Genomic DNA, 17132 nt, shown 5'->3' with positions numbered 1-17132 from the left:
GAGGAATTGAGTGTTTGATATCCTATATCAAGTGTTCAATTACTATATGTTATGTAGTGGTACAAAACTGTCATCAACAACCCCCAAAAAAAATCTTGGAGCTCAGTAAAAAATGAGGGAAAACCTCAATTAAGTATCTACAACATTGAACAACTTCTTTAATATCAATTGACCCATCTTCTTCTTCAAAGAGAACTTATCACCCACCAAAGGTGGAAAAGTGAAAGTATCACATGTCCACTTAAGGTGGATCATCCTCCGAAGTGTAAAGATGTCTATGCCATAAATCTACTAAAGGTGGATCATCTTCCAATGTGGAAGGTGTTTGTGCAACATATCCATGAAAGGTGGAAAAGCGTTAATCTGATAACACCAACGAAAGTAGGAATAATCCAATGTGGTCCCTAAGTAGAATTAGGCGGCATGTGCGTTTAGAACCTAGGAGAATAACTTAAAAGATGGAAAAGTGTCACCCACAAAACAAACTTGTCACCCACCAAAGGTGGAAAAGTGAGACCGTCATATGTTCACTTAAGGTGGATCATCCTCCAAATTGTAAAGACATTTGTGACATCGATCCACCTTAGGTGGATCATCTTCCAATGTGGAGACGTGTTTGTTCAAAAAATCCACAAAATGCAGAAAAGTGATAATCTGATAACACTAATGAAAGTGGGAATAATCCAACGTGATCCCTAAGTAGACTTGAGCACCATGTGAATTTAGAACCTAGGAGAATAACTTAAAAGGTAAAAAAAGTGAGTGTCACCCACAAAAAAAACTTATTGTCCACCAAAGCTAAAAAAGTGAAATTGTCGCATGTCCACTTAAGGTGGATCATCCTCCAAAGTGTAAAGATATTTGTGCCATAGATCCACCTTTCACCATACAATGTGGCAAGGTGCTTGTGCAACTCATCCATGAAAGGTGGAAAATTGATAATCTGATAACAACAATGAAAGTGGGAATAATCCAATGTCGTCCCTAAATAGACTTAATCAGCACATGTTTAGAACCTAGGAGAATAACTTTAAAGGTAGAACAAATAAACACACCAACTGTAAAGGTTTTGAAGGCCTTAACTTGGGCTTGGCTGCCACTCGACCCCTTTAAGGACGTGGCCCCCAAAGCTCCACAAGGGCTGCTTCACCTTGATCTCATTGGGGGCATTGCCCCCAGACTCCCATGAGAGGCATTAACCCTCCTCATTAGGGTCTCCACTCCCAAATCCATATCAAGGGCAACAAGGAATTGGGATATATCTCGAGTGTGCCTACTTGCCAAAAATAAATTTAGGCAACGCATTGGTATGTATTAAATTAGAAACAAATTGTTTTAGGTCTATGGCATTGGTATGTATTAAATTCTAATTTTGATTTACATACGATGGAAATTAGAAACATGCTCAACAAATTTTAGTGTCGTTTTTTATTGAAGAATATTTTTTAACATTTGTTTGACCCCATGGAGTAATAGGTTTAATGCACATAATAATAGTATAAAATGTTAAAGAACATGATATGCCAGAGAATACCCTATGCTTTTGTATTGATTCATCAAATGTGTGCAATGTCTGACAGCAATATGACATCACAATAACAACTCCAATCTTATGATCTATGATCTAATGATATATTCTATCTGAAAGAAGTACATAAATAGACCCAAAAGGTACGAGGCAAACCGTCACAACTCGTAACTGTCTACCCTTTGGTTAAACTAACAACACAATGAACCTTAATCTTTATTATTATCTCCCGACAACATCATTCCCCCCCAAAAAAGAAGTCATCTTTGATAATGTACAACAAAATGGGAATGACAACAACTAAATAACTATACAAGACAAGAAGAGAAAATCAAGACAGTGGAGGCAAAGAATCTGTCCCTAATGATGTAGGCTCTCGTTATAATGTGAAGACGCCAAGCAAACCTCCAACTCATACCCCTGTTGCGTCCTCAACTGTAGATCATGGTCAGCCACCATCATTGCTCCATGGTTTTCTTTATCATCATTGCTGCCTCTACAAGCTTCTTTTCTTTCACATCCACGGTCTCCATAGAACTGGCTAGATAGGACTCCAAGATAACCTTCTCTGAAAGGGCCTCCTCCAATTGAGCTACTAATGCATCCCTCTCGACCTGTCCTACCTCAAGCTGAGGCTTCATGGTCATTTTCTCTACTACCTATGCCTCCTACACCTAAACCATATCCATCTTGAGATGAGCCAACTCTCCTTGTACTGCCTAAAACCAAGTAGCCAACTCCTCCTAAGCTAAAACAGCTGCCACCTGTTCGGCCTCTTGTGTAGAGGAAATGTATTGTATCTGCCAAAGAGTATAGCAACCTTTTTGCAACACCTACTCAATCTCACAAATCAGAGCATTCACCTGACTCTCCTCCACTCTCTCAGAGAGCCCAATCCTCTAACATAGTCAAGTTCTCCATAGTTTGTCATCTGCGAGACTCATAACACATGGCGCAACCTTCGCTTATGAAAGCCAAAAACAGCTCCAACTCCTGGACAACTCCCTCCAAAGCCTATGATTGAGAAGAGGCCACAAAACTTCTACAACCATCTCCTGTAAATACATTTCCAAGCCACTATCACCAATCTCCATCAAAGGCTCTCATATGCGGTTGTGCTAAAGACTCTTTGTCAACTGTCCAATAGCCAAAGTGTCTCTCTCTAACGGATGCTCCTACTCCAACCCTATCTACCTAAAAAGTAAGTTCTCCCCATCCAGATCCACTATCTTGTGAGGATGAGGTGATGCTCGTCGAAGGAAGGCAAGGTTTGTCTCAAAAGTGTTATATTATACTCGCTAAGCCGAGAATTCCCTGTTGTTGTCTTGGCCTCTAATATAGCAATACTACCCAATATTTGTGTCCCTCCCAACAACTCATCAATCGGCTCAACTCTCTCAAGGAACTCCATACTTAGCATCTCAACTATGGACTTTGCTCTAGCCTCTACTTTCTCATCTACAATTGGAGGTCCTGCAACCAAATCCATTGACTCCCTCACACATGGTGCATCTTCTCGTGGCATACCCACATTTGGTGCCGTCATGGTGATCGGTACTCTCTGTTGACCAAATCCAAGCACTCAAACTATATCGAGAGTACTCCTTAGAGGCATAGATAGTGTCAAGGAGACTGTGTCAAAGAGTGGTCAGGCGATCAAAACTCGTGCTTATCCAACAATAGAAGGAGTGGGTATGTCTGTTCCTATCGTCGTCACCAAATTTGTTGTCTCCCCTCCATTAGTTGCACTACCATCACTATCTTTCGACATCTCGCTAGTAACCTCCTGATCATTATCAACATCGCCTTCTCACCTAGATGCCACCTCACGTCTCCTCTTCTATCTCTTCGGAACAGCAATTGTGTCCAAGTGTCACCAATAGAAAATGGGTGGTATGGGTGGTTGTCCTGTGCCTTACCTCCAATTTCTCAATGGGTACTTGGCCTCCAAGAAAAACCCTATGGTATAGTGAGGCATATAGAATGCCTTGCGTTGAAGAGTCATAAACTTGTACATTCACTTTGTCAATAAAGATGCACAATCATACACTACCATTTCTAATACAATTCATCAAGAAAGATTTGTGGAAGGTCAATGTCAAAGGCTTGGCTCGAACCTGTAAGAGTACTCTTTATCAATTCCATTAGACATCGCCACTCACCAAATGCCACGAAGTTCCTGATACCACAGCTCTTGGAGGTTGTGCTGGCAATAAAATCCATCTTGACTAGTGTCAAAGACCATGAAACTAGCTTTATCCATTTTTCCTTATCCTCCTGAGACAGGTGTTGTCAAGAATCCCAAACAATCTCATAAGGTCAGTTGCTACATAACTGATGATGATGTCTGTCAAGATACTAGAACCCACTTTGGCAGCTATGTATTGTTTGTATCGATCATCATTCTCAAGGCGCCCTTATAATCTCATATGCAAAAGATAGGCATTTGTATTGCACAATGTACTTTTTCCTTCTTATAGAATCATCATTTGTCATCTCCTACCACCATCTTTTACTTTCTAACCCATTCAAACCTTCAAATTGCATCATCTATGGTGTAATGGCATATTTTTGGACAGCCATTTGAACTCTACTTGCAACTTTCACACTAAAAGATCAAACCTTGCATCTTTTCTCATGTTGGAACTACTAGATTGTGATGCCTATAACTGTGTCTTCCAAACTTTCTTTCTTGTTGAATCCATCAATAACTACTTCTTCCCTTGTTGTTATATGTGCATTGAATTCACAAACCATTAGGACTACCTATCGTTGTCTACTCACTCCATGTGGCTTCCCTGGGTTGTTCCTCAACCTACTATAGTATACCATTTTCTTGCATATGCACTTATTCCTTCAGCGTGTTTCTTCCTATCATGTGTCTTCTCTGCACTTAACGACTACTTAAGTGGCACAGTTCGGTGTTTGTAGTTTTGTATAGTTTCTTTAATGTCTTCCTTTCTTTCTTTGTCTACGGTCAGCTTCTACTTCGTGTCATTCTCAGGACTGATGAAATCAAAAGAAATAACAATTATTTCTAGTCCGACTCCTATTACAAACACCATCATTCCCCATGCCTTGTATTTCTTGTACAGATAGGGTGACCTAGTAACTAACTTACCAACATTGGTAGTAGATCATATTGCTCATGCACCCACGAATCGGTTGCACATATGCCATCTCTTCATCTTCATTGTAGACTCTCTCGCATACTGGAGATTTGTCATTTTGGATATTGACTGGAGGTTCCAAACTTTAGTTAAATGTCGACAATGGTTAGTGTCCAACAAGATGCACAATACGAACTATCTTCTCTACTTCGTCGTCATCCTTCATGTGGGATCTTCTATTCCGTGGTTGGCACACAGTTTTTTATTTACTCTACATTGTCATTGTTTCTATCATATGCTCGAACCACAATTTTATGCTTCTCTTTGTTTGCCAACTGTGAGATCTTTACTCATGTTGCACCAGCATTTTTCCAATGTCGTACAGCTTCCTTGTTTTCCCAGATCACCTTGCCCAACACTGTACAGTGTGACTAGTTCAATATCTCACGTAGAAGGCACCTTACGATGTTTTGGTCTTCCTTCACTGACCTTCTTGTAGCTAGTGGGCCTCATGCGGCATCCACTATAGAGTGTTCACTGCACGACACCTGCAGCAAGGTGGTTACTGCATGACAGGCATCGCACAGTGCTCTCTAACAGTTTTGTTTTAGTTTTTGTATTTTTTTATAGTTTCTTATTTCGTTTTTTTTTTAATAATAATCCTACTTATTTCCCTATGCCCCTTGGGTTAAACCGATTCCTTATAATGTCTTTCATGATAGTTCTTTAGTTTCTACCTATTTACTACCCTCACCACTTCCTCCCTGACGAGGGACCACAACTTGATGGCCTATTCTCTGCAACCTCTCAAACTTTATAAGGGCCCAAACATCTAACTTTGAGCTTACAGGGTTTGATCTTGTTCTATCCATTATACTTAAGCACTAGTTGACCAAGTTGAAGTCTCATCCTCCTCAAGTACTTATCATGTCATGCCTTCTGCCGCTGTTGAGCTACACCTATCACCCATTGTGTCATTATTTGATGCTCATCAATTTTATTGAGTGTGTATTGTTGCTCCCTAAAACTCTCCATATCGCCCAACCTATTTTCAATTGCTCTTCCAAGACTTGCTACGATAAACTCCATTGGGATGACACCTTCATGTCCATAAATTAGTTGGAAGCACATCTAACAAGTTGTCACCTTATATGTGGTAGGGTATGCCCACAGACTAAAGGCAACTTTTCCTCCCTATCCTCTTATTCCACTCCACATGATTCATAGATGACCAATAACAAGATCTTTGTTGCCTAAACCTACCCATTGGCCCTCAGGTAGTACAGAATTCACAAAGAATGGAAAATCTTAAATTCTATATTCAACAGTATCAAAAGGTTGTTCACAAAATGGCTTGCTCTATCACTCGTTTGCTGGATAGGAATGTCGTACCATATTGTAATTTGTTCATAAATGAATTTGGTCATGCTTAACGTTGAATTGTTTGGCAAAGCCCTTGCTTCCACACACTTTGTTAAATACTCAATTGCTACAACTATTTATCGGCACCTCCAAGCCCGACTTACCTTTAACGGTCCAATAAAGTCCAAGCCCCAATGTTCGAAGAGTTTTTGTGCGTGAAGGAACTCAGAGGCATGAATTCCCTCCTCAATGACTTTCCCGCCCTCTGACACGTATCACACCCTACGACCCACTCCCTCGCATCATTGTACAATGTGGGCCACAACACTCATACAAAATGTTTCGTTCTCAACATCCCTTCCAGGAAGATCAGTTGACTATATAGTAATGATTCTATGCACAGTAGGGAGGCCTTACAGTAGAGTGGTAGGTAGGCCGTATGGTACCGTGGGAGCAAACGGTACAAAATGGAAAGGGGTCGTATGGTAGTGGTGGAGCAAGGGTTGTACAATGCAAGGTGAAGAAGGGGTCGTACGGTAGTCACTGGAGAAGCCATAAGGTTGTGATGGAATGGTCGTATAGTGGTGACAAGGTGGTTGCACAGTTGGTCTGCGGAGGTTGTACGATGAGGAGGGAGATACCATATGGTGATAGAGATGAAGCATATGATGAGGGTAAAGAAGTCATGAGGTAATGAGGGCGATATTGTACAGAGCCAATCTTAAGATTTACTAATGCTAAGTCCTCTGAATAAATTGACAACTCAAGGAAATTGTACAAAGAGACACCAAAATATATTGAGATAAACATGGATAGTTATACATATTCCAGATTAAAATGGTGTTCCGGATTCGTCAGATTCGAGGCAAAGTAATACACCAATAGAATAGGGTGAGGGTTAAATCCCACCGAAACTGGAGAAACCAAGTAGGGAAGATCCTTCAATTCTAAAATGGCGAACAATACTGAACTCCAACAAGATTTCGCAGTACAAAGAAATAATTCAAATCACATGCCAACTACTACCTACATGTCGTGCTTAAATAACCTTCAGCGGAATTTCTCGAGTATTTACAAATATACCTGATGGCCACACCTACGGAAACAATAAAATAAAAATAATTCCAGTATATACTATAAATCAATCGGCCCATAAACAAATGTTTGATTAATTATTTATTTTATTACGAAAACATTACAGTCCTCCCATCCCAAAATTTGTTTGTCGTCAAGAAAATGCAGTGTCGAATGCTGCAGAATGTGTTCACCTTACCAAGTCGTGTCGTCCAACGGAAAATGTTTCCAACGTACCAAGTATTCCCTTAGGGTACAGTTCCACAAAGTCTTCTCCCATACATCAAGGATCTCGCCCGGTTCTAACACGTGCTTCCCTTCTTCATTGAGCGACGGAAGATTTGTGGTAGTTGTGATGTTCTGTCCCATGACTTTCTTCAAGCAAGAGACGTGAAAGATGTTATGTATGTTGCTCCCTTTTGGAAGTTCCAGTTCATAGCCAACTTCATCGATACAACGAGTTACATGATAAGGACCATAAAAACATCGCTTCAATTTTTCTTTCCCTTTTGCATTCAATGAGGATTACCTGTACGGCTGGAGCCTCAGATAGACCAAGTCTCCCATTTTGAGACTTCTATCGATTCAATGTCTGTCGACATGGATCTTTTGTTGATTTTGCGCCCTTTGTAAGTTCTCCTTCAAGAATCTCAGGATGTCTTACCCTTCCTGAAGCCAGTCCCTCGCCCTTGGTGCGCAGTTGTCACCCAGTACCATGTTGATAAATGAAAGGGGTTCATACCCGTATAGTGCTTTGAAGGGTGTCATCCAAACAGCCATGTGATAAGTGGTATTGTAACCGTATTCCCCAAGATGCATCCATTTGAACAACGCCCATACTATGTCGAACCGTGGTTCTGGAGGTAGCCCTCTACCCACTTGTTCACAATCTTCATCTGTCTGTCTGTTTGAGAGTGGTAGCTAGTAGTTGGCGACAATTTTGTTCCTACCAAATGAAACAATTTTGTCCAAAAAATAGTGAGAAACCAACCATCCCGGCCACTAATAATGTTCCAGGGTAACCCATGCAAACGAAAAACTTCTCTGAAAAATAAGTCGGCGACCTGTGTGGGCTGGAAATCTAACGAGATGGTGAAGAAGTGTGCATACTTCGTCAGTCTGTCGACCAGCACAAAGATACAATCCTTCCTGTTTACTTTAGGAATTCTAGTGGTGAAGTCCATGGAGATGCTTTCCCACTTCTCTTTCTAGTATAGGCAAGTTTTGCAGTAACCCAGCAAGTGTGTTCAGATTTGTTTTGCTGACAAACTTCACATTCCAGTATGTACTAATATACATCTTCGTTAAGTCCTTTCCACGAAAACCTCTCTCTGAGTTGTCTATAGGTTTTGAGAAATTCCAAGTGCCCAACCAAGGGTGAGGCATGTATTTCCTTTAGGATTTTATGCTTCAGTTTGGATTCAAGCACTAAATATATCCGATCCTTATAGTAAATGATGTCATCTAGCACCTTATTTTGGTCATCCTGAGTGTCACCATCCATTAGCTTACATGCAAATGTGTTTTTAGAATATTCCACCAATAAGTGTACTTTCTAGTCGGCTGAAATTTGAGATAGTAAGCAAATGGTTGATTTACTTGACAAAGCATCCGCAACCACATTGTTCTTTCCTTCACATATCCAATGTCGAAATCAAAAGCCTAAATCTTACTTACCCATTTTTGGTATCAACATGGTTATATTTTTGTTACTCCCAGTTGGTAAAGTTCTTGAGCCAGTTGGGTTACAACCAGACAAGTCATGCTAACTATTGAGCCCGAATGTCCCCCCAGCACTCATGGTTGCACCAATATCCTCGACCCTTGTCCTTGGAATCATTCCCTGAATTTCTCAAGGCTTCCTTTGCCTCCGTGCATGGTGCAAAGGTTAAGTTCCCTAGCTGGTTCTTGGTCTCTTCCATTAAGTAGTTGGCATTCACTTTCTAGTTGTATTTCTTCCTACCGTACTCCTGGCGGTATTCTTCCCTACCATACCATTCTCCTTCAGTTTCCTCGCCTTCTTGGTTCCCTTCTACCAATCCTTCTTGTGGTAGTCCCTTAGCAAGTCTCCTCATTTCTCTCCTTCATTATGCTTGTTGTTGGAGTATTTAAGCCCTCTAGGTAGCCTCACAATTGTTTATATGTTCTCTTCTATTTTTATCTTTGTTTGGGAGGTTGGGCATTAATTATTGCATTACCTCCATCTGGTTTTGTCTCATTCCTCTTTTTCCCTACGACTGTTTCTTTGGAGTTTCAGCCCTTTCTTAGTAAACTTGGAGGATTTGTTGCATTTTGTTTTCACAATTGAGCTCTTCCCAATGCTTTTGGAGAGAGAAAAATTTGTACCAACAGTCAAGGGAGATGGCACATTCACCGGTCCATTACAAGACTCACTCTGAGGGCACTCCACACAACACTTTCTAACACTTCTTGTCCAGCTTCCCTCCTTATGTGAGTTTCAATCGACGCCTGCAACAATGTTATGAGGTCGAAGGTTAATGCACATTCATCTTCAAAAAGTTGGAATACACTTTCTTGCTCCTTACAGCTACACCTACTGCCGTCTATTGGCAGGCCCAATATTTTTCCTCCACCATCAACACTCCGTCACTTCTTGAGTTTGTATCGGCAGTGGCACTAGATGTTTGCCCCCATGGGGTAATAGGTTAAATGCGTATAATAATAGTATAAAATGTAAAAAGAACAGGATATGTCAGAGAACACCCAATGCTTTCATATTAATTCATCAAATGTTTGCAACGTATGACAGCAATATGACATACAGTGGCAACTCCAATCATATGATACATGATCTGATTATATATTCCATCCAAGAGAAGTATATATATATAGACACGAAGGGTTGTGAAGCGAACTATCGCAACGCATAACTGTCCACCCTCCGGTTATACTAACAACATTAACAACACAAATGGCACCTTAATCTTGATATTTCCCCTGATCAATAGGATTGAGATAAAGGTCAGAGAGTAGAATGAATAATTCCCGATCTGGAATCTCCTTTGTCACAATACATAATGTCCATTGCCTTCTTCCAACTCCATTACACATTGATTGAGCATTTAATCCACAAGCATGGTCTTTAACCCAGTCTACAAGTTTTTTGAGCTTTCTTATACTCCCGCTGTGGATGTTGTCGATCTACCAGACTCCATATGGTGTCAAGCCATTTCGATCTGCCAAAGAATTCAGAGTATCTCTATTCACGTTCTCTAGAAGAATGATCTTTACAAAATATATTATTATTTTCCGACAACAACATTTTCACAAAACATTGATGGTAAAAAAGCTCTACACAATCAAATCCAGAAATTAAAAATCTCAACAACATTTTCATTTTGTATGTACACAACATTCAATAAACTTGCTGAGTTATTGCCAATTTTTTCCCTAGTTTTTGTGTACTCCCAATTTTTTTAAAATTCTGGGCCAAAAGAGCTATTGCTTGAAAGCAAGCTCAACCTCTAAAAACATATAAACTTTTATGCTGAAAGTGCGGATTCAGAGATCAATAGAATATCATATTTGGATATTTCATTACTTCACACTGCACATTTAAACAACCAGCAGGCTGTAATTTTCAAAGCTTAATATCCTTCAATTCCTTTTTGCTACAGAAATGACTGTGGGTTGTTTAAAATTTCAAATGCATCAATGAATGAACAATTCAGCATAGAAAAGATTTATCCATTATGGTCTCTTGTCTTGGCTCATTGTTATACTTTAACTTTATATGGAAGGATATTAAACTGTAAAAAGTACAGCCCATGTTGTTAAAACTTTCAGAAATATTAAGGGATTAACACTTTCAGCACAGAAGGGATTTAACATTATGGTATTTTCTCTTAATTCATCGTTTAAATTTTACTACAGTTTTGCAGTTTAAACTATATGAAATTTCAAGCCCTGAAAGCCATTTATATTTACATCTACTATTATTTAATACGCAATATAAATATAAATGACTTTCAGGAAGGGGCACTCCCTCAATCAATTTGCAAGCGAGGGAACAGCAGAAATAAAAAACCAAAATTGGAGAAGTTAAAGATAATAAAACTCAACTCACATGTTGCGAACACCTGCTCACTACACCATCCATTCTATAAAATGCAAAAATTGAAAATTGACCAAAAAAAAAAGTTTAGCTTGGAGGAAACATTTCGTATTCAGTTGGGCAAGTTTAATGGAAAAATAGCAGAGTTTGGGCAATGTTTGAAAAGTTATGAGTGAAATGCACTGCATGTTTTTACAAAAACTCAGCAGATGAGTTATTGGGTGAGTCACACGGCCCAGGATCTGACTTGTGAGTATTGTGAGGTTTTTCCAAGTTTTGTAACTATATCCCAGTTCATAACTTCGTTATAGGACTGTAACTGTAAGGTAAAAGAACATTTGGAAACAAAAGAGGATGGTCCATATAAAAACATTGTTTGTGAATATAACATGATGTGCATCACTTTTGTCCAGTCTATAATGCTACTTCCTCTGCCTAGTCAAAACAAGAAAACATAAATATTGGAGGATGAACCCATGAAAATCTCTTATCTACTTTCCATTGTAATGCATATACTTTTAAAGAAGTTTGTTGCAATGTTCAGATCCTAAAATCAAGAAGCAGAAACTTGGGCTCAACATCCATATATGTGACTTTAATGCAATATATGGTTGTGTATATTCATGGAATTTACCCTGCACAATCTGATTTAATAGAACTGTGATGGATCAAGATCTCAGTTGATGCATTGTGCAATAAATGCCATAGTGATACATAATAATTGAGGGGGAGTTATTGACATATTATAGTCAGTATACGTGTCAAAAGGTGTTCCCAAACCGAACCTGCTTAGGAAATTTACTTCAATAGTACAAGCAGGAAACATGAAAACTAGCTCCTATTAACTTAAGGAGAACAATTGATTAGATATTTATTTCCGACAACTCTCCATAACTACAGTATATATTTACTGTTTTATTATACCATCTGAGCATGAGAATCCTCTGTTTCGCTAAAACTCCACATGTGTGCAGGGTCCTGTAGAAGGCACACCGCCTTATCTTCATCAATTTTGTCATTGAGCACCCCAACAGCTGCTTGCCGAATTCTATAAAACTTTTCAACAACCTGAATAGGAAAATCGATTCAAATGCCTTCAAAAATACTAGTTATCAGAATTTATAATACAATCATATTAGTGACCTGATATCTCAAAACTTACTATGTTCTAGCTCATATGCTGAATTTCAAAGATTATTATAACTTGTTTTCTATGCATGAGATATAATCACTACTCCCTTCAAAAGATGCATGAAATTATTATGACACTAAAGCAGCCTATGCAACTCAAATGCAAAATTAATGGGAAATATAGACAAACACCAAATAATATAGCAAGCACCAAAGAAAAATATTTTGTACATAAGATTGTTCAATCAGCACACTGCTTGAACAAACAAAGCATTGTGCCATACCCCTATATATTTAAAATTTATGATATCAGATGAAATTACTTTTTAGGCTTTCAACAATTAAGAAGTATTATGTTTTCAGGCAAGCGTTGTGCTTTTTCTCTACTCCCACAGTTCTTAAGCATAGTTCCTAGAAGACTTATGTCCTAAGAAAGCTTTTAACATCAAGAAAAACCATTTACTAATTCTTAAATTCTATTAAAATGATCAACATATACCACAAAAATAAAACTAAGATAGATTAGCAATTGCACCTTGGTTTGAAATGAGAATCCAAGGACTAATTTTTTCATATTTCTTTCAATTGGGTGATAAAATATTTTTGGTAGAGGGCTTAATCTATACGATTTGGACAATTTTCATCCGCGCTTAATCTCTTGATCTGGTTTTTGGATGTTCTATCTACACTGATTAGGCAAGCTTATACGGAAAAATAGGATCCTCTGATTCTTGGATGCTCTTTCTACATTGACTAGAAAAACTTCTAAAACAAATAGGTTTGTCTCTTCTATTTTAAGAGAAAATAGAAACCATTTGCAGGAGGGACTTTTAAAAAAAAATTCACAATATTACAGCTAAATAGTATTGAGAACAAGTCATCAATTATACTACTGAAATCAATTGGGAATTATGATAATTTTAAAAAGCAAGAATAATGGCAAAAAAAGTAATCAACAAGCTAATATATTGCAGATTATATGTGTTTATAAGTTTCAGACAATCCATTTTAAACTTTCTCTTTGAATCTTGACAACGTATAAACTCACATATATAGTCAATTGTGTCTAAATTTGTAGTACTTTTAATGGTGTCTAATTTGAGAGGAAATAAAATCTAAAAATGATCTTTGGAGCAGAAGCCTCAAGATCCATGATTTATGTTCAAATAAGACTCAATGAGGTCCAAAGACCATCAAATACATATAATCTATCTTACTAGTGAGCTTATTCAATTTTTAGTGCATTTCATATTAAAACTAAGTTGCGGATTCAGATTCTAGTATGCATGCAGGTTCAAGATTCAGGTTTGAAATTCGTCCATATTTTTTGGGGTTGGGTTCAGATTCATTTTGGGCTGATCCGTACAAAAGCATATGATTTTTTAAAAATATTTATGTGTGTGTATATATATGCAACAACAAATAAGTCCATGTGTCACTATGTTAATAGGAAAGCAACATAGCAAAATAAACCACATTATCTACGTTTCAGTTCAACAGGATATTAATTGCATCATTTAGCCATACATACAAAATAATACAATCGCTTGCTCACATGCACGGAACATATTTCATATCAAGGGGACAGTTTGAGAATTAAGGAATTGTCAAAAGATAAGTATAATTATCTGAATTTTTATTTTGTATTGGTCAGAGAATTTATAACCAGGCTAAATCAAAGGTTGACATCCAAACTTTTAGCCCTAAATTCAAAGATATCATATCTTTTTTAAAGAATCTTTTCTATAATCGTCAATTTTGATGTCACCTATTGTCAAATTGGAATTCCTCTAAAAGCAAGTTTTTGTTTTCATTCACAAATGCATAAATGACATATAAACCATCTTTTTTGGTCTATTCAATGGTCACTTTGGGGTTGGGAGGATCAAATAGACCGAAGTAGGCAGAAAAAACAAATTAAAAAGCCTAAAAAAATGTTTTGAGACCAAATTCAGCCCAAGTTCGGCCTCTGGACAAGGAATTCTCCAAATTTTGCCTAGGTTCCTCTGACAGAATTTGCAACAAATTTGTATCTCTGTAGGAGAAATTCGGGAAAATTTGAGGAGGAGATACTGTTGGGACTACCATCCCGAAATCTAGCCCATCGGGAGGGAGCTTCCAGTCAAGAGGGAGTTTCCCGTCAAAAGGAAGTGTCCCATCAGAAGAGAAAAATAGTAGAACAATGGCAATGGACAAACAGAAACTCCCTAGATTCACGAGGGATGGCTCGGAGGACCCCGCACGTCACTATAAAACATGCATAACCATATGGCAAGCAAATGGAGACAATGATGATCAATGAATGGCTAAAACCATTCCCAGCCACACTAAGAGTTATAAGTTATAACCATTGACTGGTATACAGATTTGGAGCCGAGCAAGAAGAATACATAGAATAATCTCCATACAGCCTTTGAAGAAGAATTTAGACTCCTTCGGGATGATGATGAAATAGTGACAGAGATCTGTTTATCGTACAAGGTAAATGGATAGTTATCGCATTAAGAGACTAGAATGTAACACTATTAAATATAATTCATATAAGCAGATATACAATCACAAGTACAATGATGCTTCTGTTATCTCCAAAATTTGCACCCTAATGCTTAAGTCATGAAACGTTCAGCAATTTTGGAGCAACATTGGATCAATCAGAGGTTGTGAGTAACCTATGACCTGATTGAACCTCCAAATTCTTCGTCGGTTCCTATCTGATATCTCTGAAAAACTCACCTAAAAGATGTGAAATTTGCATGGAAAAGGGGCTAAAGAGGTACACTTGTAAATGGACAACCTAAATGATGAAAACTAAGGTGATACACCAGAATAATTCTGCAAATTATTGTTATATTATGTGACACAATGAACGCTTTCAATAGATAATTGTTAATGCATAGGATCTCTTATAGAAATAAACTATATCTCAAACTGTGGTTAATCATATTACTTACTTGATCTCAAATTGTGGATAGTAGATCTTCAACTTCAGAATAGTATTCTATGCTAGGAGAATATTCTACTTGAATTAGGATTGATAATCTATTCTTCAATAATCTACAAGAGAGAAAGATCGTTGGGACTGCATATATGACTTGTGATTGATATATGATTAGTCCTCACCAATACAATGATAATATATATATCCAATGAAGAGTGGCCAAAGGCCACATAGGGTCATGACCCTACGTGGGCATAACAACTCGTTTATCCTTTAGCAATAATGCATTACCAAGTTAATGATCAGCGGCAGTAATCACACCCAACACAGATTATAACCAAAGTATAAAACCTGGTATTTATAGGTGATAGTAATATGTTCAACAACAAGTGGAGCCCGATCTTAATCGGTAGCAGTAATATTAATTGTACATACACACACACACACACATATATGCGCATACATGTATATATAGGTATATGTATCTGTTATTCTTTCCTTTAATAAAATGATAAAGCTAGATTCAAATGTTCAGTATTACTTTGACTGAAGCTATACTTCAACACTCCCTCTTAGCAAGGGAGAAGTAATAGATTCCTTAATAGATACAAGAATACAAAATGTCCATATATAACACATTATCTGATTTTAACACTCTAAAATACTGACTTGTCAAATAATTAAAATCACCATGCTATGAACACTATCATAACATATAATATGATCTTTAATTGTCCGAAACAATATCTAGAGTAATCAGAATGCATTCGTTATCAATGACTTCTGGCATAACCAGAACAAACTGTCATGATAATAGGCCTATCATTTGCAAGATTGTCACCTTACAAAAGATTACCTTCTAAATATATATGTCCATGAAAGATCGTCACCTTTCCTTACATATGTGATGCAACTAAACAACCATAGAAGCATAAATACATATAAATTGAAAATTTATATTCAATATTCAATATTACAATTTAATCAACCAAGTTTTCCTCTAAAGTATTCCAACCTCACTTTGGCAAGAGGCTGGTAAACACACCTAATGTTTGCTCATTAGTAATGATAAATCCAATTTGATAACACCTCGATCCACCATATCTCTAATGTAGTAATAAGGAATTTCAATATGCTTAGATCGATTGTGAAAAAATGGATTAGCTGAAAGCTTGATAGCAATGAACCACAGTGGGCTTCAAAGGCCTTTTAAACAAATCAACTAGTAACTTTCATAACCATACAGCTTCTCTAGCTCCCAAGGAAGAGGCTGTGTATTTTGCTTCAGTAGAGCTTAGTGCAACTGAGGATTGTTTTCTGTCGAACCAAGAAATCATCCCGGATCCAAGATTAAAGCAACATCCAAAAGTACTTTTACGTTTAGTAGAGTTGCCTGCCCAGTCAGAATCTGAATATCCATGAAGATTGATTTCTACTTGATCATATCTAATTCCCATGCCAATAGTGCCTTTAGATATCGTAAGATATATTTAGCTGTCATTAAATGTATCTTCTTTGGTGCACACATGAACTGGCTCAAGGTGTTAGTAGCATAACATATATCAAGACAAGTATTCACCAAATACATTAAGGATCCAATAATTTGCCTGTAGTGAGTAGGATCCGTAGATTCAGGGTTAATCATATCATCCTTTAGTTTGTGCAGATTGACTTCCAGAGGAGTAGTAGCTGGTTTACAATCAATCATTCCAAATTGACTCAAAATATCAAGAATATATTTTCCCTGATTTAGAAAAATGTAGTTCCCTTTTTGCCAGACTTCTGGTCCTAGGAAATAGTGGAGAAGACCTAGATCTTTCCTATCAAACTATGTTGTTAGTTCTTGTTTGCACTTCTTTATAAGATGTTCTTCACCTATTATCAACAAATCATCAACATATAATACAAGAATAA

The 17132-nt window shown here is 37.6% G+C and overlaps 1 protein-coding gene across 6 annotated transcripts in view; it reads right to left on the bottom strand.

Moving 5' to 3' along the window:
• MEE13 (myosin heavy chain-like protein) overlaps nucleotides 1-17132 on the bottom strand; it is a 263268-nt gene that overhangs the window by 102866 nt on the left and 143270 nt on the right. For 5 of the 6 annotated variants that reach the window (XM_089833370.1, XM_089833374.1, XM_089833369.1 and 2 more), the window contains exon 9: nucleotides 12074-12217. The exons of the other annotated variant lie outside the window; for it this stretch is intronic. In XM_089833370.1, coding sequence (XP_089689496.1) covers nucleotides 12074-12217 — 144 coding nt within the window. The remainder of the gene's footprint in view (nucleotides 1-12073; nucleotides 12218-17132) is intronic. 6 annotated transcript variants of the gene reach the window in all.

This window comes from Cupressus sempervirens, chromosome 5, assembly GCF_028749045.1.
Source record: "Cupressus sempervirens isolate cs-2001-9-10 chromosome 5, ASM2874904v1, whole genome shotgun sequence".
Taxonomy (NCBI): domain Eukaryota; kingdom Viridiplantae; phylum Streptophyta; class Pinopsida; order Cupressales; family Cupressaceae; genus Cupressus; species Cupressus sempervirens.
The sequence above is the reverse complement of the archived record's forward strand: the minus strand, read 5'-3'. Positions and strand labels throughout refer to the sequence as shown.